General features: G+C 44.0%; 2 protein-coding genes across 5 annotated transcripts; one reads left to right on the forward strand and one right to left on the reverse strand.

Annotated features, from left to right (window-relative positions):
- Positions 1-1103: 1103 nt before the first annotated feature.
- Positions 1104-6192, reverse strand: LOC119840999 (TERF2 interacting protein). Of its 2 annotated transcripts, none has more exons than XM_038367834.2 (3): positions 5567-6192; positions 3772-3881; positions 1104-1890 (listed from the first exon to the last, which is right to left on the reverse strand). In XM_038367834.2, exons 1-3 carry the CDS (start codon positions 6126-6128, stop codon positions 1429-1431), a joined length of 1134 nt encoding a protein of 377 aa, XP_038223762.1. In that variant the 5' UTR covers positions 6129-6192; the 3' UTR covers positions 1104-1428. The 2 variants fall into 2 exon arrangements, with proteins under 2 accessions (XP_038223762.1, XP_043350956.1); XM_043495021.1 differs by having other exon boundaries at positions 5561-6192.
- On the forward strand, positions 6176-26000 carry KARS1 (lysyl-tRNA synthetase 1). Of its 3 annotated transcripts, XM_038367828.2 has the most exons (15): positions 6225-6346; positions 6444-6596; positions 9528-9678; positions 10967-11132; positions 11594-11687; positions 12089-12275; positions 12426-12551; positions 16088-16207; positions 17376-17538; positions 17620-17793; positions 19799-19884; positions 22515-22600; positions 22929-23055; positions 25137-25280; positions 25753-26000. In XM_038367828.2, the coding sequence occupies exons 2-15, from the start codon at positions 6475-6477 to the stop codon at positions 25837-25839; spliced, it is 1833 nt and encodes a 610-aa protein (XP_038223756.1). In that variant the 5' UTR covers positions 6225-6346; positions 6444-6474; the 3' UTR covers positions 25840-26000. The 3 variants fall into 3 exon arrangements, with proteins under 3 accessions (XP_038223759.1, XP_038223758.1, XP_038223756.1); XM_038367831.2 differs by lacking the exon at positions 6444-6596 and having other exon boundaries at positions 6176-6346; XM_038367830.2 differs by lacking the exon at positions 6444-6596 and having other exon boundaries at positions 6195-6309.
- The last annotated feature ends 1897 nt before the right edge of the window (positions 26001-27897 follow it).

Raw genomic sequence — 27897 nt, forward strand, 5'->3', positions numbered from 1 at the left:
TCCTTGAAAATTAAACCTACCTGGTAACAATTGCTGCTATTCATGTAAAAAGTGTTTAAACTTACATTATTTGCCTCAATAGTTTGGGGCCTCTAGCTAAACTCTTGCCTCTTCCATAAACATCTTGAAGAACCAGTTTGAAAGGCTTGAATTTAGCATCCACATCATTGTACTCTTGTCATTTTGTAAGCAATAGGTCTTAGAGCACTTTGTAGAGGTAAAAACACACTACTGGCATTTTAGTGGGTGCATGTATAACATTTCTCTAGCAAGGTCTTCACATGTAACAGTGTTGAATAGGAGTGATATTCTCTCCCCACCAACTTACAACTGAACTTAAAAATATATTTCCACATTTACTAAACTACCCATTCAACTTAAAACGAAACCAGAAAACAGGCAGAGAGACTAGAAAGACTTTAGCAGGACCCCCTACAAGCTGTATTTAATACTTGTAAGCCCTTCCAAGCTTTGGTCAGGTACTAGTGATCAGAAAAGAATTTCAACCCTTAGCTAGCATTTATCACATACTAGATTAAACTCCCTAGTAGAAAGTGTAGTTTTATATGGCTATAAATATATTCAATAGCTGCACTCTGCAGTGGAATCGTCCCCCCCCCCCCGGCTTGGAAATGAGTTTAAAACCCCTCCTCAGACTAGACAATCATGCCATCTGTTAAGGACTGGTGGCTTAGCAGCTGCTACATGCAGCAATGCTAGTGAGTCTTACAGGATGTACAGGGTTATAAGACAGCTCAAGGGTACAGAAGTCTGGAGCATAAAGGAGAATCAAGATGCTTGCTCTGTAACCCCAAGGCAAGTCTTGTCATCACATGAGCCTGTTTATTTTGACCTAGAAGGAAGAGAAGTTGTCTGCCTCTGACAATAGGGAAGCCTTACAGGTGCAAGACAGTGGTATTTTTGTTTGTATAATGAGGTACATCTTCCCATCTTACTACAGATTAAACTATGTTGAAATGCATGTTCATGTATCATCCCATCTCAATGGATGAATATGCAGACTCCTCCCCCCACTACTGTGTACAGGACAAAAGCAGATTTCCACTGCTCAGCCACTCAGCTCTAAAGAGATTAAGGAGCTCTCATCTTCACCCAATATTTTACTTTTAGATTTATCAGCAGGATGCTTGGCATGTACAAAAAAATCAAATAAAACAAGGCCTTGCATAAACATGGAAACTCATGGAAAATTAACAGAAAATGATGGAAAGGACTAAGTGTTTGACACAGATCTTCATTTTCAATGCCAGATTCCTGTATGAAATGAGATTGCAGGTTGCTATCCTAGAGCCTTCAGAACATCTACAAATCCTCATTCCTTCTTCCATGAAGGTCAGAGATGCAAGTCTCATCTCTTGCTCTCCTGTGAGGGTCCCAGTCCATGAACCATCTTTCACAAGTTACCATCTAACACTTTCTGAACGCAACCCGCTTTACCACATTCTGAGCTCCAAATTTTGCTATTAATTTGCTTCTGACATTTTCATCTGCTTTTTGCAAATCTAAATCATCCTGTCTGCTCCATATAGGATATCCATCCAAGCGCTGGCTGTTATGTAAGAAGTAGGAAGTGGCCTCCGCTTCACCACTGTTTTTCAGAAAGGCTTGTATAACAGTTGAGAGGTCCATGCTGAATTCCTCCATGAAGTGCTGTACTGTCTTCACTGCATCTGCCACCTCTGTGGGGGAAGGGCAAGTCCTTATGGGATTTTCCTCCTCTTGAGGCAGAGTTTCAGTTATAGCAGAGACCTCAGCAGTTTCCCATTCCTTCAGTTCCATTTTCTGACTGAAGGCTATTTTTTCAGGGGACTTTGGCTCTTCATCTTTTGCAGGCTTTTCTTCCTGAAGGTCAGAGGTCTCATTTTCTGACTAGGAATAGAAGTTAGAGTGAGTGACATTCCACTATAACTCAGTCACACAAAACTGCTAAATTAGGAGTCCAGAGCAGTGTTGTCCTCCCCTCCCATATGAATCCTAAAGTATACTGATGTGTTGAACATGATTCCTGTGCACAGTAAAATCCAAGCACAGCAATGCACAGCGCCAAGGATACAGTGGAATGTGGAAAGGCAGGAGACAAGGGATAGAATTTAAATAAACTAAATCTAACCAGAGTCAAGAATAACTTTGTCATTGTGAATTGTGTAAATCTGCTCAAGGCTCATACTCAGCTTGTGATACTAAGGCCTTGTCTACACTGCCACTTTACAGCGCTGAAACTTTCTCGCTCAGGGATATGAACCCCCCTGCAATGCAAGTTTCAGTGCTGTAAAGTGGTGATGTAGATAGTGCACTAGTGCTGGAAGTTGCGCCTCGTGGGGGTGTTTTTGTTGTTTAACAGCACAGAGAGCTCTCTCCTAGCGCTGGTCCTGCAACTACACAGCCACATTAAAGCATTGCCGCAGCAGCACTTTAACATTGATAGGGAAGACATACCCTTAATGAATCACTCCCTGCTTGCCAATGGAGCCTTAACACTTACAACTTAACTCAAAGTGACGGTGATGTGCAGATGACCATTCTTTATCAACCATTTTTGGTCTCTAACATCCTCCAAGTTTCTGGACACAGGTCAAACTGGAAAAAATTAGTCAGGCTCTTTTTACTTGATATGCCACAACACACCATTCATAGTAAGTTGTGTAGTTAATAATATCCTTCCTCCTTTAGCTAGCAGCGTAAAAGTTTAAAATATTGACACAAACATTTTCTAGGTGTTAGCTCAGATGACTGACTAACTGGGAATCAATTGACTAGTAGTAGTTTTGTAATTAACCTTAAATTGGAATAGAACTTGGAAAACATTTATTGCTGCTGAAGCTATTTTTGCTTCTTCATTATTAAAATGTAAGCCATTGGTATAAAAACATGCTGTACCCCTATTAAGCTATAATTGCTCAGCTAGAGAGAATAAATCTGCACCTGTGAATTAGAGAAAAATGCTTCACATGATGGCACGCTCCAGATGCTTACAGTCTTAAAGGCATTTTAGCCTTTTTTTTAATTTCAGTCAGTTCTGAGTAATTCTAGGAAGCAGTCTGTAAATTTATAACCATGAATGTCTGATGGTCATTCTCCAGGGAGATGTCTGGTGTAACCCATGTACTTATATCTTTATTGGAAAGGATGGGGTGTGTGTGTATGTATATATACACACACACACACACCCACCCCCACCCCATCCTTTCCAATATAATAAGTACAAATATATATATATATAGCCAATACTATCCTCTTTGCACCAAACACAAGACTCAACTCCCTCTCTGCTACCTTGATATACCATTCTGTTCCGACTAACCTCTGTATTGTTTTCCCCCAGCCACTGGTTCTGTCGTTTGTAATACAGATATTGAACCCAGCTGATTTACCACCACTGTCAATTCCTGATTCAATGGTCAAGCTGAAAAGTATCAGAAGTGGGAAGCAGTCTTGGGAATGGTAAAGGTTTTTATCAGCAGACAGGGCAGGCCTTGCTGTAAGCAGGGGCCTCAATATAGCCAACTGCTGAAAACTCTTATCCCTGAACTAGCACACCCTAATTAATGTTACTACAAAGCCGTAGAAAGACTCAGCATCCTGGTGGCGGTCACACAGGAACAAAGTCATATTTAAGATTAAAGTTACTTATGAAGGCTTAAGTACATTTGAGGTTTCACTAGTTTGGGATTTTAATCTATACATCATAAAACATTCAACACCTCTGTGATCACATTATGCAGATACAGCTGTCCAACTATGAATGTATACCTCACTGCCTTCAAATTCTTTGTTAGCCAGCTGGAAAAGGCTACCTCCTTTTGTTAATTGGTCTTGAACCACTCCTTGGGGTATAGCGGCAACTTCCTTCCTCCAAGACTCTGTTAGAGAGAGAGAACATTAGCATTTGTTGTGCAACTGCAATGCTAATCATAACTTCAGATTACATTTCACATCCTACTGCCTGCTACAATTAATCAGTTTGATAGTCTTCTAATTACTCTGAAAAGGTAAGAAGAAACTCATTCTAGCAGAGTTATTGTTTTCTGTCCAGATGAGGTATAAAGTGAGGAAGTAATGGGTCTGCAACAACCATCCATGTTCAGTTTTAATAAAGATTCTAGGAGTGATCTAAGGAATTAAATCAGTAATGTTACACTTGTCAAAAAAAACATATGAACCAACCCTGATTCATTCCCAGAGCACCATCCATCCTGTGCACTGAATCTATCATGTCATTAAGACAACCTGCATCTGCACAAGGGAGCCAAAGAAAAGCCACCTGGATGACTTGAAATCTGGTATTTCCTAACTTTTAAGGTTACAAAGTCAAGAACTCAATGCTCCTTAGAGAATTTACAGAACAGACTTATAAATTATAAGTTTAGAAGGGACAAACACGATTATCTAGTCTGACCTCCTGCACATTGTAGGCCACAGAACCTCACCCCACCCATTCCTGGAATAGACCCCTAACCTCTGGCTGAGTTACCGAAGTCCTCAAATCATGGTTTAAAGACTTCAAGTTACAAAGAATGCACCATTTATACTAGTTTAAACCTGCAAGTGACCTGTGCCCTATGCCGCAGAGGAAGGCAAAAAGTATGTCAGTATAGGTACTCTAACTTCCTGAGAGGTGGTAGTTACATTGACAGGAGAAAACCTCCTGTCAACATAGTGCTGTCTATGCTGGGGATTAGGTTAGTGTAACTACATCCATACCCGAGACACATCATTACACTGACCTAAGTTCCTAGTGTAGACCAAACCTCAATAGCTTGTGGCAATGAATTAACAGCTTAACAGTTAAGATAAATATTTCCTTTGATCAATTTTAAATTTGCTATCTTTCATTTCCTTGTATTATGATAGGAAAATTAGCATTACCCAGTTTATTTTTACTGCACCAATTATTCTGTATAATATCTATTGTACCTTCCTACTCAACTCCTCTCTAAACAATCACAATGTTTTCACTCTCCTCACATGAAAGCCTTTCCACACTAAATTTTGCTGCCCATCTGATCTTTGTGCTTTTTGTTAAGACAATCTACCAGAATTGAACAAAGGATTCCTGCTGATGTCATGTCATTACATTTATATAATGGCATTATGATTTAATTCTGTTCAGCCTAAATTATAATGAAAAGCTTCCAGTTGTGCCTATTACACTGTGGAACACTTTCTCTAAGGAATGTGGGGGTAACTCCAGGCTTCGGGCATTTCCAGCCAGACTCCCCAAAGCACTGTAAGGAAGAGCATACTGGAGGAAACTCTAGATCTACTGCAGCTTTTGCAGCTCAGGTTTCTAGGACTTCATGAATACAGGTCACTGAGGCGTATTTAATAGCCGTGTACCGGCTATGCTCACCTAACCCCACTGGCTGAAGGAATGCTCGTCTACATGGGCGTGACCCAAGTGCTTTGCAGGCAGGGTCGGGGGGGTGGCATTTATCCCCACGGTACACAGAGGTGGAGAGATTACACAAGGCAGCGGCAGAGCTGGGAACAAAGCCCAGAAAGTCTTTGCCTCCGAAGGGCCCGCCCCGCTCCCGCTTATCCGCACCGCTGTCCGCCGGCTGGCAGGCGCTCCTGGCGAGGCTGCGGGGCGGCCCGCCCAGCAGGTACTTGTGCTCCTGGCCCCGCAGGCGCCGCAGGTAGCGGTCCCGCATGGCTTGCCAAGAGTGCGGCGTCAGACGGGCCCGCTCCATCTCCTTCCAGAGCGCGGTGCCGGTGACGCTGCTCTGCGCCCGACCCCGCACGTGCAGCAGGATGGCCTCGTCCTCTGAGGCCGTGAAAGCAGAGCGGCCGGCCAGGGCCCCGGCCGGGACCGGGGCCGGCTCCGCAGCCAGCCGCCAGTGCTCCAGCGGCAGCCGCTCGTTTCTCTCCACGCAGCGCCGCACGTACTCGCTGGAGACGAAGTTGCCCGTGGGCCCCCGCTCGCCGGGCTGTGCCAGCAGCACCGCGCCCGGCTCCTGCACGCGGCAAAGGCGCCCGCCGCCCGCCAGGATCAGCGGCGCGAGCTGCAGCTTGGCGGGCCCGGGCCGTACGTAGAAGCGCATGGGGCTGCCATCGTCCTGCAGGAACAGCGTCCGCGAGCTAGCAGGGCCCGCGCGCTCCAAGGCCATAGTCGAGCGCCGCCGACACGCGCCTTGGCGCGCACTTAGCACCCCGCCCCTTCCTATCTGCGCACGCGCATAAACCAGGCTGCTGCCCCGCCTCCTCCTAAATGGTCTCTGACCCGGAAGTGCTCCTTCTCGCTCGGCCCGGCTGGGAAGATGGCGGCGGCGACCGGTGCTGCTCCGGCTGGTGAGACAGCGGAGGCTGAGGCCCCTCTTAGCAAAAAGTGAGAGTGCGGGGTCGGTGCCGGGACCCTGCGGGAGGACCCGGGCGGGGCCCCTGGAGGCGCTGCCCTTCGCTGACCGGTGTCTGTTTCCTACCAGGTGACGGACTCTAGAGCCGGGCGCTCGCGCCATGCTGAGCCCAGCGGTTGCTCGGCTCCTTGGGGGCCGCTTTGGCTGGGTCTGGCGGGCTCGGCACCCCCGCGCTGCCTGCCCCGCGCTCCGAAGGCTCCAGGCACTTCATGACCAAAGAAGGTTGGTGATTTGTTGCTCTCATCTCGAGTGTCGCCACCTGCTTTCTCATGAAGTCCCTGCCCGAGGTGCTACAGGTGGCGGGCGAGTGTCTTGAGGAGTCAGTGACCTTCCCTGAGGAATCCCCCTCTCATGGAATTCCCTCCCCCCACTTTGCCTGGGGGCCCTGGGGCATCATAGAAAACGTTGTGCTTTGGCATTAGTCTGTGGAACACGTGGTAGAGTGGAGGTCCTGCAGTGTTTAAGGCCCAGATGCTTAAAGGTATTTAGGCTATTTCTGGTTTCAGAGTAGCAGCTGTGTTAGTCTGTATCTGCAAAAGGAACAGGACTTGTGGCACCTTAGAGACTAACAAATTTATTTGAGCATAAGCTTTTGTGAGCTGTAGCTCACTTCATCAGATGCAACCAGTGTAACTTGCGAAAGCTTATGCTCAAATAAATTTGTTGGTCTCTAAGGTGCCACAAGTACTCCTTTTTTTAGGCTGTTTCTATCTTTCATTTCCTTCAGTGGAGGTTAGGTGCTAAATACTTTTCAGAATCTGGGCCTAAGTAGGTTACAGATATGCATGGTGATTGTTATAGACTGGAGACTCTAAATCTGTCGTGCCCAGGGAGAAAACACTTTAGTTACTTCAAACTGTACTGTAACTATCCTTGGTGCTTTGTTCACTGAAAACTTATCTTATTTTGATTGTTATGTAAAGTTTCTAGGGCAACAAAATAGTAGATGACGTTTAATGTTGATAAATGCAAAGTAATGCCGTCAGGGTTCCCTCCCAACTCTGAACTCATGGTACAGATGTGGGGACCTGCATGAAAGATCCCCTAAGCTTATTTCTACCGGCTTAGGTTAAAAGTTCCCCAAGGCACAAATTCTTTGCCCTTGGAGGGTACGCTGCCACCACCAAGTGATTTAACAAAGAATCAGGGAAAGGATCACTTGGAGTTCCTATTCCCGCCAAATATTCTCCCAAGCCGTTACACCCCCTTTCCTGGGGAGGCTTGAGAATACTATCCTAACCAATTGGTTACAAAGTGATCACAGACCTTGGGTCTTGGGACAATAGAGAAATCAGTCAGGTTCTTAAAAGGAGGATTTCATTAAAAAAAAAAGTGGTAATCACCTCTGTAAAATCAGGATGGAAAATAACTTTACAGGGTAACAAAAGATTCAGAAACACAGCAGAACTTCCTCTAGGCTTAGTTTCAAAGTTACAAAAAACAAGAATAAACCTCCTTCCAGCAAAGGAAAAATTCACAAGCAGAACAAAAGATAATCTAACACGCCTTATCTGGCTTTTACTTACAATTTTTATAACATGAGAGACTTTTAGGATGGTTTATAGGAGAAGGAGTTTTCTGATGCTTCTCTGCTTCCCAAGAGAACACACACAACAAAGCGCGCCCCTCCCTCTTCCCCCCCAAGATTTGAAAGCATCTTCTTTCCCCATTGGTCCTTTTGGTCAGGTGCCAACCAGGTTATTTGAGCTTCTTAACCCCTTACAGGTAAGGAGGAATTCTAGGCTACCCTTAGCTATATGGTTTTGACAAATGCATATTGGTAAACATAATTCTAACTATACATATACAATGATGGGGTCAAAATTAGCTGTTACCACTGAAGAAAGAGATCTTGGAGTCATTGTGGATCATTTTCGGAAATCATCCATTCAAAGTGCAGTGGCAGTCAAAAAAGCTAACAGAATGTTGGGAATCATCAAAAAGAAAAGGAGTTCTAGTGGCACCTTAGAGACTAGCAAATTTATTTGAGCATAAGCTTTTGTGAGCTGTAGCTCATGAAAGCTTATGCTCAAATTTGTTAGTCTCTAAGATGCCACAAGTACTCCTTTTCTTTTTGCAAATACAGGCTAACGGCTGCTACTCTGAAACTGGGAATCATCAAGAAAGGGATAGATAATAAGACAGAAAATATCATATTGCCTCTACATAAATCCATGGTATGCGTACACCTTGAATACTGTGTGTGCCCCATCTCAAAAAAGATATATTGGAAAAGGTTCAGAAAAGGGCAACAAAAATTATTAGGGGTACAGAACAGCTTCCGTATGCGGAGAGATTAACAAGATTTAATTATTTAATTAAATTAAATATTTAATTAAAAAAGCTGGACTTTTCAGCTTGGAAAAGAGGCAATTAAAAGGGTGATATGATAGAGGTCTATAAAATCATGAGTGGTTTAGAGAAAGTAAAGTAAAGAGGAAGTGTTAGTTACTCCTTATAATACAAGAACAAGGGGCCACCAAATGAAATTAATAGGTAGCAGATTTAAAACTAACATAAAGTATTTTTTCACGCAACGCACTGTCAGCCTCTGGAACTCCTTGCCAGAGGGTGTTGTGAAGGCCAATACTATAATGGGGTTCAAAAGGGATCTAGATAGATTCATGGAAGATGGTTCCATTCCTGGCTATTAGCCAGGATGGGCAGGAATTGTGTCCTTAGCCTCTGTTTGCTAGAAGCTGGGATTGGATGACAGGGCATGGATCACTTGATAATAACCTGTCTGTTCATTTCCTTTGGGGCACCTGCCATTGGCCACTGTCGGTAGACAAGATACTGGGCTTGATAGGCCTTTGGTCTGACCCAGTATGGCCATTCTTATGTTCTAGGGCTGTAAAGGGTGAACACCGTAGGATCAAGAAAAAAAACAAGTACGTTTCCTCTATATGAGACAATGCCCAGCTAGTACTGCTTTATCTGGCTACTGCTGACTGTAAGGTGAGGGATTGGAGCAGCCCAGAACAGAATTTGGGTACTTATCACTTCCTATGAGGTGGAGCAAGGCAACATGTCCTCTTGGGGAGAGGAGAGAGAGTTAAGTATAGGATGACCCTTGGACAGAATCTCTCTGGAAGTGTTTCTTTCTGTAAGTTTCAAAGTGGCTTCTGTATCTGGTTTCTCTTTTTTTTCCAGTGAGCTGAAGAGACGTTTGAAGGCTGAGAGAAAAGTAGCTGAGAAAGAGGCAAAGCAAAAACAGCAAAGTGAGAAGCATCTGAGCAAATCTTCCTTGACCCTGGGATCTGAGAACTGCAATGAAGCTGATGAAGAAAGCCTGGACCCCAATGTGAGCAGTTTGGCCAATGCCTGTTATGCCCATGAGAATAAGTCTTACTGATTCCTGTTTGATTGCTAATCAATACTGAGCTGGAGAGTTAGAATGGTAGAGAACTATGGCCCAAGCCAGCTCTGAACTGCACGTTTCCAGGAACATTAGCTGGGAGGCGATTTCAGACGGGTGTTTGATTTATGTGTTTGCGCTTGGCTACTCATTGAGGAAGGCAGTAACTGTCTGCATCGAGAATTTTTCCTGTACTACCTTACTACTTAAAATGTGAAAAAAATTATGCACAATATAAAGATGATAAAAAAAATCCAATTCATTAATACAACTCATTTCAGCTGAAAAGGAAATCTGCTCCCTACGTTAGATATTGTGCTAGCTAGGAGCATATATGGTCTATCCTATAGAATGACTGAGATACAAGATTTATCCTGCAAAAGGAGTGTCATTAGCAGCATTTCACTAAGGTTGTATTCCAACCTTCCAATAAAATCATGACTGGTGTGGAGAAAGTAAATAAGGAAGTGTTATTGACTCCTTCTCATAACACAAGAACTAGGGGTCACCGAATGAAATTAACAGGCAGCAGTTTTAAAACAAACAAAAGGAAGTATTTTTTCACACAACACACAGTCAACCTGTGGAACTCTTTGTCAGAGGATGTTGTGAAGGCCAAGATTATAACAGGGTTCAAAAAAGGACTAGATAAGTCCGTGGAGGATAGGTCCATCAATGGCTATTAGCCTGGATGGACAAGGGTGGTGTCCCTCGCCTCTATTTGCCAGAAACTGGGAATGGGTGACAAAGGATGGATCATGTGATGATTGCCTGTTCTGTTATTTCCTCTGAAGCACCTGGCATTGGCCACCGTTGGAAGACAGGATACTGGGCTACATGGAGTTTTGCTCTGGCCCAGTGTGGCTGTTCTTAGCTGGACAGCGAGGCTGCAAGCAAAGATTAATAATATTCCCCAAAAAAAACTGCCTGAGGGAGAGGATATATCTGAGGTTTGAATGGTAATGGTTTAAAGCAATGACTCTTCTTCTTGCCTCATCACTGCATTCGTTTAGCCTCTTCTTAGTCCAACGTCTTAAGTGCTCTCTGACTTTTTTTGTGCTTTCTTTCAGAGGAGCTGACTCTTCTGAGGTGAAAAAGCCTTAGTCACTCAGGTGTTGTCTAACTTCTGTAGTCAAATAAATATTCACAAGTCAAATCAACTATGCTTTAACATGTGAGCTGTACAGTCCCTTTGGTGTCTAACATAAATGTTCTTGTTTATGACTGATGACAGCAATATTACAAGATCCGCAGTCAGGCAATCCAGCAGCTGAAAGGCACCAATGAAGATCCTTACCCTCACAAGTTTCACGTAGACCTTTCCCTCACAGACTTCATAGAGAGGTACAGCCATCTGCAGGCAGGAGATCACCTGAGAGACATTACAGTGAGAGTGGCAGGTAAAGACTCACCTGGGAGTTGGAGACAGTCTGCCACTTTGCGAAAACAAGCACTTACCATTCTTGGAGGGAGATAGATGGGAATGCCTCCACAGCTCTGTGGACCTTGCTTGGCAATTCCTCATAGTGCTAGATCTGTAGCAAGGTTAGGCTAAGTTTGGGTTAGGACCTTTGGGATAGAAGGTAGAGCTTTAGAGTCCTTGACAAGCAAGGGAGCAGGTCTGATGAGAGGACTCCAAGGCTCTGTGTTCATAACTAGAGTGATGGGAATAATTCTGGAACTCAATACTTTGCCATCCAATGATGGGATGGAGGTTGGTGATATGTTGCCTGGGCTGCAAGGTAGGAGTGATGCTGTGCCTGGGCTTAGGCATGGAGATGGATCTTTGTTTTGGGGAAATGGAAAGATTTCTGACTTTGACTTGCTGTAACCATTGGAACATCTAACTTTGGGTTTCTAGGTCGAATCCATGCAAAACGTGCCTCTGGAGGGAAACTGATCTTCTATGATCTTCGTGGAGAGGGCGTCAAATTGCAAGTTATGGCAAACTCCAGGTAACTAGGGATCACTATAGCAACATTCTAAATCAAACTGTACTTTCTGGGAAGAGGAGATTAGAAGATGGACATATTATTCTTCCCCATGCCCGTGAGCTTCAGCTCAGATTCCTAGTCTGTAGTCAGGTGATGGAGAACACAATACAGTACGTCGAGGCTCCTATGCATGGATACTCCATGCATCTGAAGAAGTGGGATTTTTACCCACTAAAGCTTATGCCCAAATAAATCTGTTCGTCTTTAAGGTGCCACCGGACTCCTCATTGTTTTTGTGAATACAGACTAACATGGCTACCCCTCTGATACTTGAATATTAAGTGTTTTGGTGGGAAGAGACTGAGCAAAGCTTGATCTATGGACAAAGTGTACTTAAAAGATGCATGTTTTTCCACTTGCAGGAACTACAAATCAGAGGAAGAGTATATCCACATTAACAACAAGCTGCGTCGGGGGGACATTATTGGGGTTCAGGGGAATCCTGGAAAGACAAAGAAAGGAGAGCTGAGCATTATTCCCTGGGAAATCACTCTGCTGTCTCCATGCCTGCACATGTTGCCCCACCTTCACTTTGGGCTCAAAGACAAGGTAACAACCACTCCTGGTGTTGAAGCCAAACTGGCAGCTTTTGTATATGTGGTATCATTGGTATCAGTGCACCAGATGATCAAATTTTATTTTTTTCTCTTTGGCAATAAGTATAATTTAGATTGTTCTAAAATTATCCACCCTTTTCAGGAAACTAGATTTCGCCAGAGATACTTGGATTTAATTCTTAATGATTATGTGAGACAGAAGTTTATAATCCGTGCAAAGATCATCACATACCTCCGGAGCTTCCTGGATGAGTTGGGCTTTCTTGAGGTAAGTTTGGTACTTGTTTCTCTCTGTGTGTGTGCTGCTCCTTTTTCACACTTCTGCAGCTCCGAGGAGAGACCAACCCCCACCTCATGTACAAAATGTGCATGGGACTGGGAAAAGTATATATATTGACTTTGGCTCAGTATACACGTTCTAACAATTTTGTGCCATAGAGCCACAAAGCACACTAAGTGCAATTGAGTTAATTGTTCTTTATCTCTTTGTCTGCTCCCCTTCAGGTGACAGAGCAATTTCTGAGGGATACTCTTCTTTGACTGAGCAAACCCAAAGTTAGCAATTCAAGTTATTAGTTATCTTTGTTCCCCCATTGCTTTCTTCCATAATTGAAGTTGGGTAAATTTGTCCCCTTATTCTCAAGGGTGTTAATCCCCCCCCCAAAAAAGGTAGTCAATTTAATTTACATAAAATATACGTAGTATTTATTGTAAGGTATAACAGAAAACATACCAGAACAAAAGACCTGTTTACTTCTAGATAATTCCTGTTTCCACTTCACACTAAAAGTATGACTCTCTTTGCTATCCACTACTTAGCAGATTTTAATCACTTTGTCTACTGGATCCACAAAAGCTGCTAGTGGAGTTGTTTGTGTGAAATAACTAATTAATATTGAGAACTGTGATATATTCAACACAGTAGATGTGTTGTGTCAAGGTGCCATTACTTCTTGACGGTACGTTTCCTATTTTCCTGAAATTAATCACTTGTAAACTAGCATTTAAATAGGCCATTTAGGCTTGGTGATCATGCTGGGAATTAACTACAGTGCAGGAGAAATAGCCAGTGTCTTAAATACAAAGTGACTTGGGAAGGCATTGCCACACAAACTCTACAAAAGTTACTCTTTCCCTTCAGATTCTAGATCTGTTCTGAATCTTCCTTCAACAGAGACTCCCGTTTGGCTTCCATTTCCTATGTTGTGGACAGACCTTTTTTCTTCTATTGGAACTCTGAGCCTCATCCTGAATCAGCATGAGAAACTCCTCGTCCTTGTTTTTTCCTGTTTTAAATGGTTGCAGTTGGAATAAAAAAGTGCTTGTTTTGTACAGTCCCTAAATGAGTAGCAGAGCTGGATTAATTCCTGCTAATGCAGCCCAAGCTCCGGACCCCTAGTGGTGGTATTCTACCTAATGCAGTGGGACAAGCAACCCCTACTTTAAGCTGTAGCTCTTGAAAGCTTATGCTCAAATAAATTTGTCTCTAAGGTTCCACAAGTACTCCTTTTCTTTCCACTTTACTTGTGTGGAGGCCAGACCTGACTGCCTGACTGGTCAGCACAATCCTGACAGGGTAGAACAAAGCAGACTCTTGTGGAGCTTAACCAAATTGTAAAATTGCCCACATCTTGGGGAGCCCTTTTAAAAGAGGAGTGGGTATCATTGGTATTGCCACCTGCCCTCCCATTTGGGTGAACCTGCATGCCACATCACCTTCTTCCCATCACTGATGACTGTTTTCAGAAAATGTTTATTTTGTCTATATACCTGGCAGCTCCTTCCTTTCCCTGGCATTTTACTCTTTATTTGGACCTAATGATGTATAGTACTCTTGAATAGACTAAGTTGTGAGGCATGTGGTTATACTCCATTACCCATGCACCTTTAAACATCCAAAAAATGCAGCTTCCGTGAAAGTTAGGTTGGCATAGTCTCTGGGAGCGCTGCAGCCCAGAGAGAGAAAAATCACATGTTGATTTTGTCTACCTACATGCTCATATCTACAAGTGACATTATTTGAAAATAATTGTATACTGTAGAACCCTTTTTGGGCTCCAGAACTCTGTCTCTCCACACAGACGCACATACAGACAGACCCCTTCCCCCCCCCCCACTAATTTTAAATTAACAAAGCTAGCCGTATAGTATCCTTATGCTCCTGGAAACTTTCAGATGCCGTATTTTATATTTTAATTTTTAAATAATTAAACCCGCATCTTTTACCAAAGCAATTGCATTTAAAGGAGTGTAGTTTTCGCAAAGTGTTCAGGTAGTGAAAGGGGTTCTGTTTCTTTCAGAGTTTATCAGTTGGCTGCTGTCAGTTGCTGCCCAAGGAATTTAGTGTAAATGATGAAATGGAGCAGATGGGACACACTGAGAAGGATTAATAAACATTGTTTCCACATACATAGTTTCACTTCACTTCTTGTCAGTGTAGTTTTACAAGGTTTAGACTTCCTGAGAAGCCAGACTTTTTCTGCTAGAGGTTGGTGATATCACTGCAAATGTCTTCAACAGCTTGGCCCAGTCCCTGTCCCTTCCCCTACTCTACAGCTCCTTAATTGTGCAGAATATGGTTGTTCCTGCTATGTTCTTGATAGAAAAGATGGTTTAAATAGACTTACCTTGTTGACTACATAGGAGGAAGAATTTTTGTTTCAGAATAATATCTTTGTTCATGATGGTGAATACATAGAATGTTTCAGAGTAGCAGCCATGTTAATCTGTATTCGCAAAGAAGAAAAGGAGTACTTGTAGCAGCTGTAGCTCACGAAAGCTTATGCTCAAATAAATTTGTTAGTCTCTAAGGTGCCACAAGTACTCCTTTTCTTTTTTACATAGAATGTAAAAATTTCACATCTGAGCCAGGTGTTCTCTCTTTAACTGAAGTATTTATTGAACCCTGTCAAGGTTCCTTCCCCACTCTGAACTCTAGGGTACAGATGTGGGGATCTTCATGAAAACCTCCTAAGCTGATTTTTACCAGCTTAGGTTAAAATTTCCCCAAGGTACAAACTATTTTACCTTTTGCCCTTGTACTTTATCGCTGCCACTACCAAACATCTAACAGATGTATAACTGGGAAAGAGCCCATTTGGAAATGTCTTTCCCCCCCTAAACCTCTTACACCCCCTTTCCTGGGGAAGGTTTGATAAAAATCCTCACCAATTTGCATAGGTGAACACAGACCAAACCCTTGGATTTTAAAAACAATGAAAAAGCAATCAGATTCTTAGAAGAATTTTAATAGAAGAAAAAGTAAAAGAATCACCTCTGTAAAATCAGGATGGTAAATACCTTACAGGGTGATTAGATTCAAAACATAGAGAATCCCTCTAGGCAAAACCTTAATTTACAAAAAGACACAAAAACAGGAATCTACATTCCATTCAGCACAGCTTATTTTCTCAGCCATTTAAAGTAAACAGAATCTAACACGTATCTAGCTAGATTACTTACTAAGTTCTAAGACTCCATTCCTGTTTTGTTCCCATCACACAGACAGAGAAAGAGGCTTTGTTTCTCCCTCCCCCCAGCTTTTGAAAGTATCTTGTCTCCTCATTGGTCATTTTGGTCAGGTGCCAGCGAGGTTATCTTAGCTTCTTAACCCTTTACAGATGAAAGGGTTTTTCCTCTGGCCAGGAGGGATTTTAAAGGTGTTTATCCTTCCCTTTATATTTGTGACAAACACATATTATCAAAATAGTTGTAGCATGGGGAATGGAAGGAGGGTATGATTGGGTCAGGGGCATGAGAGTATTTGAGCTAAGGTTTAACACTTTTTTTTTTTTTTTTCATCAGATTGAAACTCCCATGATGAATATTATTCCAGGTGGAGCTGTGGCTAAACCTTTCATTACCTATCACAATGAACTGGACATGAACTTGTACATGAGAATTGCTCCAGAACTCTATCACAAGGTGAGAGGTGATCCCCACGTGGGTTAAGCTTCACACTTTTCTGACTCTATCTGCCTTCCCAAAATGTGAAGCATAAGATTGAAGTGAGGATTAGACCAGGGATCTCAAACTCGAATCACCAGAAAGGCCACATGAGGACTAGTACATTGGCCCGAGGGCAACATCATAGATTCATAGATACTAAGGTCAGAAGGGACCACTCTGATCATCTAGTCCGACCTCCTGCACAGCGCAGGCCACAGAATGTCACCCACCACTCCTATGAAAAACCTCACCCATGTCTGAGCTATTGAAGTCCTCAAATCATGGTTCAAAACTTCAAGGAGCAGAGAAGCCTCCCTCCAGTCAACCATGCCCCATGCTACAGAGGAAGGCAAAAAAACCTCCAGGGCCTCTCCAATCTGCCCTGGAGGAAAACTCCCTCCCGACCCCAAACATGGCAATCAGCCAAACCCTGAGCACATGGGCAAGATTCACCAGCCAGATACCCAGGAAAGAATTTTCTATAGTAAATCTGATCCCATCCATCTAATATCCCATCTCAGGGGATTTGGCCTATTTACCCTGAATATTTAAAAATCAATTACTTACCAAAATCCCATTATCCCATCATACCATCTCCTCCATCACTGACACCCTCTGCCCCTGCCCCCATTCCAATGCCTTCCTCAAAGTCCCCAGCCCAACTCCGCCCCCTCCCTGCCCCTATTCCAACCCCTTCCCCAAATCCCCACCCCTGCCCCGCCTCTTCTCTGCCTCCTCCCCTGAGCATGCAGCTCCCTGCTCCTCCCACCTTCCTACTGGAAAGCGCTAAGCACCTGGAGGTAGGCAGAGGAGTGGGGATGTGGTGCGCTGGGCTGGAGGGGAGCTTGGCAGCCCGCAGATTAGATTAAAGGCCAGCAGATTAATTGGGTTGACAAAAGCAATTTCGCTGGGGTGAAGTATGGCTAAAGAGGTGAGCAGGAAAAAGACCCATATTGATTGGAGAATAGTGTATGTCAGGATAATTGAATCGGAGTTCTTCATTAGGTTTGTCTAGTGCTGCTTTTACCTCTGTGTTTTGCTGATAATCTTGGGAATGTATATTTGGTGCAATTTTGTGCTAGTCAGAACTTTCTTGACTCCATTTCAGAAGGCTAATGTGACCAGCTGGATTTCTTTTTTTTAGATGTTGGTGGTTGGAGGCATGGACCGGGTGTACGAAATTGGGCGCCAGTTCCGGAATGAAGGAATTGATTTGACTCATAATCCTGAATTCACAACCTGTGAGTTTTACATGGCTTATGCAGACTATCATGACCTGATGGAGATCACAGAAAAGTTGCTTTCAGGTGACCTAACCTAATATTAATTAAAGGAGAAAGCGTGCGATGCAGCATGGCATTGATTTTAAGTGTAGTTTTATCTTGTAGGAATGGTGAAGCACATTACTGGAAGTTACAAGGTCACTTATCACCCAGATGGTCCTGAGGGCCATGCCTATGAGATAGATTTCACCCCACCCTTCCGGAAAATCAGCATGGTGTGTGAACTGGAGAGAATCCTGGGAATGAAACTTCCAGCAACTGATCACTTTGAGATCGAAGGTCAGATGAGTCTCTGTGCTTTCACCTCCCCCTGGCTATTATGGGCCAAAGACATCTAGCCCCCAGTCCATGTTGATCTATAAGCTGCTTTCAATACTGTTTGTTACAAGGTGGTGTTCTGCTCAGATCTACATGTGAGCTGAGTAGATGGGGTTGCCTGACAGTGTAGTTTTGTTTGATTAACTACAAGATTTCAGAGTATAGTCTTGATGCCCTGCAGGGTCAGCAAGGTTCCACTTTATTGCCTTTAAATCTTCATTGTGTATACGTGACACTGTTGAGAGAGTTAATGAGGAGGCCTGTCTTGAAGCATTTTCACTACATTGACACCCATCATTGTATCTGTTTCGTCTGTCTCTTAGGAAGCAGAGAAGACTCTCTATCTGGTAGTGATTAGGGCATGGAGGGCAAATAGCTTGGGGTAGCAACTAGAAGATTATATGGGGCCCTTTGGTTGAAAATGCATCTGCCATTTGTCCCTTGAGTTGACAGTTGTGGAGAGCTGCTTTTAGGTGATTACATAGCAGCAATGATTTGGTTGGGTAGTTATGATCTTTCCCTCAGATGTGAGTCTTGCTACCTCTAGACAAGGCTATAATGCACTATACCTCAGTCAACACCAGTGGTTTTCAAACTTTTTTTTGGAGACTCAGTTGAAGAAAATTGTTGATGCCTACGACCTAACGGAGCCGGGGCAGAGGGTTGGGGTGAGGGCTGCAGGATGGGGCTGGGAATGAGTGGTTCAGGGTATGGGAGGGGGCTCTGGGCTGGGGCCGGCGAGGGGTTTGGGGTGTAGGAGGGGGCTCAGGGCTGGGGCAGGGACTTGGGGCGTGGGCTTACCTTGGGCAGCTCCTGGTCAGTGGTGCAGCGGGGGTGCTAAGGCAGGCTTCCTGGCACTGTGGACCGTGCTATGCCCTGGAAGTGGCCAGCAGCAAGTCCAGTCCCTAAGTATCTTCCTGCTCCCGTTGGCTGGGAACTGGCCAATGGGAGTGCAGAGCCAGTGCTCAGTGTGGGAGCAGCGCACGGAGCCGGACCTGCTGCTGGCCACTTCCAGGGTGCAGTGCTGTATCAGAACAGGTAGGGACTAGCCTGCCTTAGCCGAGCAGCACCACTGACGGGACTTCTAATGGCCCGGTCGGCAGTGCTGACCAAAGCTGCAGTGACCGAGTGCCTTGTATTTCATGACCCAGTACTGGGTCACGACCCGAAGTTTGAAAACCACTGGTCTACATTTTAAATATATCTGAAAACTAAAGTTAGTGAACAATATGGTGGTTCTCTTAAGTGGCAAATCTCATCATGAGCATGTGACTCTAGTGCACTGGGATCTGCATGGGTTTTCTGGTGGCTTTTTCAGCTGCTTGATTTAGTTTTGTTAGCCCTAAAATAGCTCTGGGACCTGCCTACTTGAGAGTCTGCCCCTCTCTTTGTGATACCAATGCTACTGCAATCAGCAGAAGTGCTTAACATGGGAGCCCCTTGATTTATGAGTGTGAAGGCTGCTGGCAGATATGCTCTTTGTGGACCTGTCAACTTTGGAATGTGCTCCCACTGCCTCATTGATCTGAAATGGTCCAAATCTGTTGACCATTAGGATGTTCTTCAAAACTCCTCAGTTTGAGCAGGTATTTGGGAGAAATGATAGATCGATCGATCTATATACAATTTATTTTTTTAATAATGCTGAGACTGGCTGTTTTTCCACAGTGGTGCTCTCTGTGTGGGATAGTGTTTATAACTTGTTGTCAGAGCATCTAGAGCTGGGATTAGGAATCTTATGTTTGAGTTGTTTAAATTGGCAGCAATTAATACTGCTCTTCATGCTCTGTGGAAGGCTGAAACCGTATTCCTGAGCTAGTATGTCCCACGGTGTATTATAACAGAAAATATTGAAAGTCATTCCAGTCCTCCTCCATTGTGTCGGGATCATTCTGCAGGTCGGGAGGAGGGGAAGAAGAAATAACTATATGAATAGCTTCTCTAATATTTTGCATTATGAAAACAGAAACTCGCAAGTTCTTTGATGCTATTTGTGTGGAGAGAGGTGTTGAGTGTCCACCTCCCAGGACCACGGCCAGGCTTCTTGATAAGGTAAGTGGAGGTGGATTTTTCATAATCCTGAGATCTGGCCCTAGGAAGCAATGGGGCCCATTTGAAGCAACAGGTTCTTTCCGGACTACTGGTTAGCTTGATGGAGCATTCAATAAAAATGACTGGCAGAAAATTTAAAACTAATAAAGTATTTCAACGCACAATCTGCAGTTAGCCTGCAGAACTCAGAGAAAGCTGTAAGTAAGCAGTTTTATTTGCACCATTTAAGTCAATAAGAAATTTGCCACTGATTTAAGAAGAGTGTAAGAACTGCCATACTGGGGCAGACAATGGTCCATCTAGCCCAGTATCTTGTCTGCGACAGTGGCCAGTACCGGAGCTTTGGGGGAGTATACATAATAGGGCAGTTGGAGTGATCAACCTTTGTCTTCCCCTTCTGGCTTCTGGCCGTCAGACTATGAGTGTTGCTCTATTCACGGGGTTGCTAATAGCCATTGATGGACCTTGTGACAGGTTCCCCAAGCTGCTGAATACCACTGAGCCCACCTGTAACGACTTGGGCTCCCTTACACTGTCTTGCTCAGCTAGGCCCTCAAGCCTCTTCCAGCACACACACACACACACACATCTTGAACATTTTTGTATCCTCTGCAAACATTGCCACTTCGTTGTTCACTTTTTTCCAAATCATTAATGAATGTGTTGAACAGCACAGGTCCCAGGCCAGATCCTTGGGAGACCCTGCTATTTACCTCTTTCCATTGTGAAAACTGGCCATTTATTCCTACCTTTTGGTTTCTATTGTTTAACAGTTACTGATCCATGAGAGGACCTTCACTGTTCTATGACTAGTTTCCTTAAGAGACTTTGGTGAGGTACCTTATCAAAGACTTTCTGAAAATCCAAGTACACTATATTAATTGGATCACCCTTGTCTACATGCTTGTTGATTCCCTCAAATAATTCTAATAGATTGGTTAGGCATGATTTCCCTTTACATAAACTGTATTGAATCATGTTTATCTGTGTGTCTGATAATTTTGTTCTTTAGTATAATTTCTACCAGTTTGCCCAGTACTGGAGGTAGGCTTACTGGCTTGTTTGCCAGGATCACCTCTGGAGCCCTTTTTAAAAATCTGCATTATGTTAACTATTTTCCAGTGATCTGGTACAGAGGCTTGTTTCAGCAGTAAATTACATATGGAGAGTAGGATCCGGCCCTCTGAAAGGACCTCAGTTCAGATTCCATAGAGGTTCCAGGTGAAGAAGGAAAATGGCTTGCAATCTTGCTTGCCTTTACCAGTCCAGAGGTGCTGGCTTTGTGGAGATGTCGTGGGGACGGACTGCAGAATCTATAGAATGATCGTGTAGCAGAGATGTACATGAGACTTTCAGTGAATCATGTTTGGCTACATCTAGGAAAACACACTGGAATTTAATTCAGCCCTTTTCCTGTTGCCAAAGAGAATTCAGTAATACCCCAGAGATGTCATTCTGTGTCTGTTTTATAACAGTGCACGTTGTACTGGTGGCAGTGATGCAGGTCTATAGAGGATTCTGGATTGATATCTGGCCTCTTAGTTCCAGGGCTAGTAGGATAAAAGAGCTATTTTAGTACAGTGAATGGTCCCACGTAGGAAGAAATATCTTATAACAGGGACTTCCAAACCATAGCTTGTGAGCCACATGCAGCTCTTTTACAGTTAGAGTGCAGCTCACCCCAGGCCCCCTCCCATTCTCCACCTACTAGACTGTAGGGGAGGGGGGACTTGGGGCTCCTTCCCTGCGGGGAGAGGCGTCTTGGGGTTTCAGACCCACAGGATATGTGCACTGGCTGGGGCTTTAGCAGGAGCAGGGATGAAGTACCTCCTGCTGGGCTGAAGTCCCAACATCCCACCTCCCTGCAGGACTGAAGCCTTGAGCCCTGCCAGGAGCAGCCTGGCTCCCAAACTTCTGAAGATTGTCATATGTGGCTTGGAGAATCAGTAAGTTTGGCCACCCCTACCTTGTAACCTTCAGTGACACTTCCAGTCAATTAGAAGCAGTGTAGACCAACTCTGAAAGCTATTCCAATTGTCATCCGAGTGTAATGGCCTTGCGAAATAAGAGATCAACAGTGTTTTGCGCAGGACCCCTCCCTCCACACATTCTGCATGAGTGGAGAGAAGAGTGCAATTAAATTCACATGTCCCTCCAAAATGTAAGGTAAAGCACAGGGCCAGTATGAGTATTATACATTTGTTTTCTTCTTTTCTGCCCCTTCTCACCCCACCTATTGCCTGATTGTGTGTTTTTTGTTTTTTGTTTTTTTTTTTTTTTTTTCTGGCTGCTTTGTCTAGTGGCTTGTGCCACAGATGTCAAAACTGGAATTAAACTCCCAATACCACCCTGAGACACTGTAGGTAACAGTGGTAGGTTTATGTTCTGACACTGGAGTTCTTGTTAAACTTGATGAATTTTAGACGATCTTGTGTTTTATACAGTCCTGGGCTAGATCAGATTTTAATCTCTCCAAGCAGGATGCTTGGCCTCTCTTGCAGGGACCCATCGCTGTTAATGAAGACGTTACCCTAAGTAGGCTTTTGAAGTAGTGAGTCATCTCAGTCTTATGGCACCTCCTTCATTATGAGATGTTCTGACTTAAATTCTGTCCTGCTCCTGTTTTTCAGCTTGTTGGTGAGTTTCTGGAAGTCACCTGTATCAATCCCACATTCATATGTGATCATCCGCAGATCATGAGCCCTTTAGCTAAATGGTAAGAGTATGAGATTTTATATAAAGTCATGAAATAATGATCACCTTTTTTATCTCCATGAGAAAAATTATCTCTGTGAAAAGGAAAGATTTGGTGCCATGTGGCAGTTTGGAAATCTGACACTTGCCCAGGTCTTGGTTCCTGAGCCAGGGAATCCCATTTCATAGGGCATAAAATCCAGGGGGAAAACGTCTATACTGAGTGGCCTGGAGTTTTAGAGTGGTGGCCGTCAGAGTGGGCATCTCTTCTGAAACAGTGATCTTGTTGTTTATCCTGAGGAAGCTGTGTTAGTTTCTGAGCTGCCTGCTGACTTATCTCCTCTTCACAGGCATCGCTCTCAGCAGGGACTGACAGAACGCTTTGAACTCTTTGTGATGAAGAAGGAGATATGCAATGCATACACAGAGCTCAATGACCCCTTCCAGCAGCGGCAGTTTTTTGAAGATCAAGCGAAGGTTGGTAATTGTAGAGATTAGAGACCGAAAATACTTATGATTGGGGTGAATGCCAGAATTTGTATTTCCAGTTTACACAGGCTCCCATCTCCTCTTTCTGAGCTCCCTACTGGCTGTTCTAAATATTCACAACTAATACCACAGGAATCTTACTGGCATTGAATCTCTCAATCAAATGGGTCTAACATAAGCTTTTGCAAGAAATAGCTCCTACATCAAGTCCAGTCCTATCAGTTCTGCCTGCCATCAAAGGGAGAATTGTTAGAGGACAAATGAATGATGCAGCAGGAACAGAGGGAAGAGTTTGGATCAAAACACATGGTAAAGATGGAAAAAATGGAAAACTAAAAGAGCTTGTGTTAATTTTTCAAGAAGAACAAAATACTTATTGCATTAGAGAATTGATTCCTAAACACTTTAATATATCTTCAATGTAAGCAATTGCTGTAGACTGCCATCAGGGTGTAGTTCAGCTATGAATGATATTGATTAGGAGAGAAGACAGACAAGATTACCCATTGAAATTTAATACTAAAAGTTTTAAAGATACCTGTTATAATCCCTTCTTCTGGTGCTAGTGGAGTGCTGTCTCCAGTATCCCAAGGTACATTTCTTCACATATGCCAAAAGGAATCCTTGCAGCTTGAGCGTCAGAGACACTGTTTCACAAGACAACATTTAACTTGGCTAGAATTAGATGTTACTGTTAGCACCCATGCCATTTTCTAAGGCTATATCTACCCTACTGCAGTAAATTGACCCACACTACGCAATAACGTAGCTGGAGTTGATGTACCTTAGGTCGAATTACCACAGGGTCTACACTGAGGGAGGTTGATGGGAGAAACTCTCCCATCAACTTACCTTAATCTTCTCATCGGGGGTTGTCGGGTTCCCTCCCCCTGTGAACTTTGGGGTACAAATGTGGGGACCCACATGAAAAACCCCCTAAGCTTATTTTTACCAGCTTAGGTTAAAATTTCCCCAAGACACACATCCCTTGTCCTTGGACAGATGGTATGCTGCCACCTCCAAGTGATTTAGACAAAGATTCAGGGAAAGGACCATTGGGAGTGCCTATTCCCCTCAAAATATCCCCCCAAACCCCTACACCCCCTTGAGAATAATATCCTCACCAATTGGTACAGGTGAGCACAGATCAAACCCTTAGGTCTTTGAAAATCAATCAGGTTCTTAAAAGAAGGATTTTATTAAAAAAATAAAACAATCACCTCTGTAAAATCAAGATGGAAGACAATTTTACAGGGAAAAATAAAAAGATTTAAGACGGAGAATTCCCCTCTAGGCTTAGTTTCAAAGTTACAAAAACAGGAATAAACCTCCTCCAGCATAGGGAAAATTCATAAGCTAAAACAAAAGATAATCTGACGCCTTTTCTGTCTTTACTTACTATTTTAGTAATTTTGGATGCTTTTTCTGGCAGGTTCTTAAGAGATGTTTTTTTCTGCCCCTGGTGTGTCTGTCTGTCTGTCTCTCTCTCTCTCACACTCCTTGAGAGAACACACAAAGAGCACAAACAAAGCTTCTCCGCCCCCCCCCCATTTGAAATTATCTTCCTTCCCCATTGGTCCTTGTGGTCAGGTGCCAACTAGGTTATTTGAGCTTCTTAACCCCTTACAGGTAACCTCTGGCCAGGAGGAATTTTATATTACTGCATACATAAAGGTTGTTACCCTTCCCTTTGTATTTATGACAGGGGTAGAGTACAGGAGTCTACTGGAGAGCGATCTGTTGTTGACTTGGCAGGTTTTCACTAGACCTACTAAATGGACCGCCAGTGGATTGATCTCAGAGTGTCAGTCCCAGCTGTAGTGTAGATATAGCCTGTGATGTGGCCTTCAGAATACTTCTCCAGACACTAACACCCCAGGATGAGGGGTAAGATCATCCCCCTGTTCATTTCTTCAGCTGATTTTACAAATATACAGAACCTACTGGAACATAGCCCCCTAGGTGCCAGGAGTGTAGTAGCACCCCTTTGTGGTGACATAAGAATTAGCAGTAGTGTTGACATTTCCTGCACTTTGGGCAATGGGAACTTCTTCTCACTGTTCATTTAGGCAAAAGCAGCAGGTGATGATGAAGCCATGTTCATCGATGACAACTTTTGCACTGCTTTGGAATATGGACTTCCACCGACAGCTGGATGGGGCATGGGTATTGATCGGCTCACCATGTTCCTTACAGACTCCAATAATATTAAGGTAAAGGACCACCTGGAGGAAATAGGGAGTAAGAAATCCCAAAGTAAAGTACTCTCCAGTTGTAAAAACAAAAGGCTACTTGCGTTATGAGAGTCTGATTGAAACACCTGTCTACTTCCACATCCCATCCTAAAGGCCAGGAAATTCAGGGTTATAGGTGAACTCCAAACTCCATAGGCACTGTTGTGGGGATTAAATGGTGCAATGGTAAAAATTAAAATTGCCTTTTTTCTGAATTAGCCATTTCTGGGGTTTTCTCTCTGACAACTGCAGTTTCATGGTGTCCATTATGGGACCTGGGGAAATCCAACTTGAGCATTGAGGAAGTAAATAGAGTTTGTAATTAAGTATGCACAAATCAAGTATTTATTTGCTGGTTTAGGGACTCTTATTTTTATGCAAAAAGGAATGTGAATGGGAGGTGAAGAATAGGGAGAGAGGGGAAGCTGATGGTGTTTGGTTCCCTCCACAGGAAGTGCTGCTGTTTCCTGCTATGAAACCTGACGACAATAAGAAAGAGGTCGAGTTCAGTCCTTCTGCTGAAGGCACCTCAGTGTGAGGGGCTGCTGATCCTTGCCTGTATTCAGTTGGGAGGCAGATGTTTGCTTTGTCTTCAGTAATGAAGGGTTGTGGACAAAGGTTGCTCCTGCCCTGAGGAGACCAGTGAAAGCTGCTGTGTCATGGTTCCTGTAAATGAATAAAAGACTGCGCTATCCTTCCTCCTCTTGCTCGGTGTTTGTGTGCAAGGTGGTGGAGTGGCAGCGTACAGGGCTGGATTAACCTTTTGTGGCCATGGTGCCAAATATATATCTGTGGTCCCATTCTGAGGTAGGCCTAGTGGCAGTGCCATTGGAACCCTAGTAAACCTTGTACTGAATCTGAGACATTTTTCATTTTGATCACACACACCTGCAAGACTATATATATATTGCCATACACAGCTTCCTCAGCCCCCAGTTTTTCTCATTGAGCTGTACCCATGTGGGTTTACCAGTGTCCACAATGAACAGAACTTTCATAGTGATCAGGGGAAACTCTCCACAGATTTAGCTCCTTCCTCATTCAGAAGTTCTGTAGTCATGCCTCTCCTACCATCCTGTTTCACCAGTCACTATATGTGGTCCTGGCCTCAGCTCAACCAAGTTCCACAGCCAGCAGTTATCCAATCAGTTCTGACAATCCCCTCCCCTGGCACCCATTCTGTCACTTGCAAACACCATTTTCCCCAACCCTGGCTCAGTGAGAACTTAGCCCCTGGGACCCTGAAATCACCAGCCTTTTTCCCTCTGCTCCTATCTACATGCTATTCCACTACCTGGTCACTAACACCTTTCCTCATGTTTCCCTTTTACCTTGGTTGTGCTCCCCAGTCAGACCTATTCTCCCCCTGTAAACCTGACCTGCTTCCTCTTTCCCTTGACATTCCTTTTCTACTGGTGACCTTTGTTCCTTAACTCCAATTTCTTTCTCTGCTCCTAGCTTAATCTCCCCTAATAGTCACAAAGCCACCTGTAGCTTCTCTGGCTTCAGCCATGGGGCCAATTGCCAGAGGCCAGCCTTAGACAGCTGCAGCTAGATGCAGAAGGGGGGCAATTCCAAGGCTGAGTATGCTTGAACCTTGCAATGGCAGCAGTAGGGACTCTCTCCTCAGCGCTAGCCCTAGACAACTGTAGAGTCTGCAGTTAAGTGCTTCCCTACTCCAGGCCATGGCTTTGAGATGCCCATCACCTGCTGCAGAGGCCCCCCCAATGTAGTCAGAAATCACCAGTGTGGTGCTCTGCTCTATCCAATGTTGATAAGTCAGCTGTGTGTGTGTTCTCCCTGTGTGCTGTCCCAGCTCTGCACAGGCAGCTGGCACAGCAGATCTCGCGTGAACCGCCCAATGACCACAGACTCTAATAAGGTATGAAGGCACCCGGCTAGGTTTATTGCCAAACGAAACAATGTGTGCTCCCTGACAATGGACCAGCTCAGTCACTGGTGGGATTTATCACTGACCTCTAAGCCAGACAAAGGCACCTCCTATAGGGTGCATTCTTATACATAGGTACAAACTACACATCACTCCTGATGTATTGAGGTACAACCCCTCTACATGTTAGGGTGCTGCCTCTCACCTGGTACATGTTGGTTTGAACAAAACAACTATCCATATTATCCTTTTGATCCTGTCTTTGGGATCGGTCGGCATGTTCCTTGTTATCTGTGTGGAATATACTAGTATCAGTGTGTTCTTGGTACCATCCTGGCACATGTTTGTATCTCTAGTGTCCAGTACCTTTTAGGTATGTATGTTTTTGCAACATCAGCCTTCTCCTTGCCAGATTATGAGCAAGTTCTGCCTCTTGTTCACAGCTTAATTTTGCTTTATGTTAAAGTCTTGACCATTACTTTAGTTCATGCCTTAGGCCTCATACTGGGCCTCTGATACAAGGGTTTGTTTTAGGGCCTCATTTTACTACATTATGCACCCCTCAGCTAGCACATAGTCATGCAGACGGAGCAGTCTGGATGATTTTGGAGGCTGGGATGCCAGAAGGTTCGCCATCCCTGAGCAGTAGCTCTGCAACAAGTTCACACCGCCCCCCTCCACAGTGGGACCAGGACCCTGTGAAGA

Source organism: Dermochelys coriacea, chromosome 12 (genome assembly GCF_009764565.3).
Source record: "Dermochelys coriacea isolate rDerCor1 chromosome 12, rDerCor1.pri.v4, whole genome shotgun sequence".
Classification (NCBI taxonomy): domain Eukaryota; kingdom Metazoa; phylum Chordata; order Testudines; family Dermochelyidae; genus Dermochelys; species Dermochelys coriacea.

What these genes read in the sequence shown, in the direction of transcription:
- LOC119840999 (XM_043495021.1), bottom strand. Translation starts at nt 6,128, where the DNA reads ATGGCCTTGGAGCGCGCGGGCCCTGCTAGCTCGCGGACGCTGTTCCTG. An exon ending in GCCGGCGGACAGCGGTGCGG is followed by an intron (nt 3,882 to 5,560) that starts ATAAGCGGGAGC and finishes TCTCTCTAACAG; the next exon opens with AGTCTTGGAGGAAGGAAGTT. An exon ending in AAGAATTTGAAGGCAGTGAG is followed by an intron (nt 1,891 to 3,771) that starts GTATACATTCAT and finishes TTCTATTCCTAG; the next exon opens with TCAGAAAATGAGACCTCTGA.
- KARS1 (XM_038367828.2), top strand. Translation starts at nt 6,475, where the DNA reads ATGCTGAGCCCAGCGGTTGCTCGGCTCCTTGGGGGCCGCTTTGGCTGG. An exon ending in CATTACAGTGAGAGTGGCAG is followed by an intron (nt 11,133 to 11,593) that starts GTAAAGACTCAC and finishes TTGGGTTTCTAG; the next exon opens with GTCGAATCCATGCAAAACGT. An exon ending in CGGCCAGGCTTCTTGATAAG is followed by an intron (nt 19,885 to 22,514) that starts GTAAGTGGAGGT and finishes CCTGTTTTTCAG; the next exon opens with CTTGTTGGTGAGTTTCTGGA.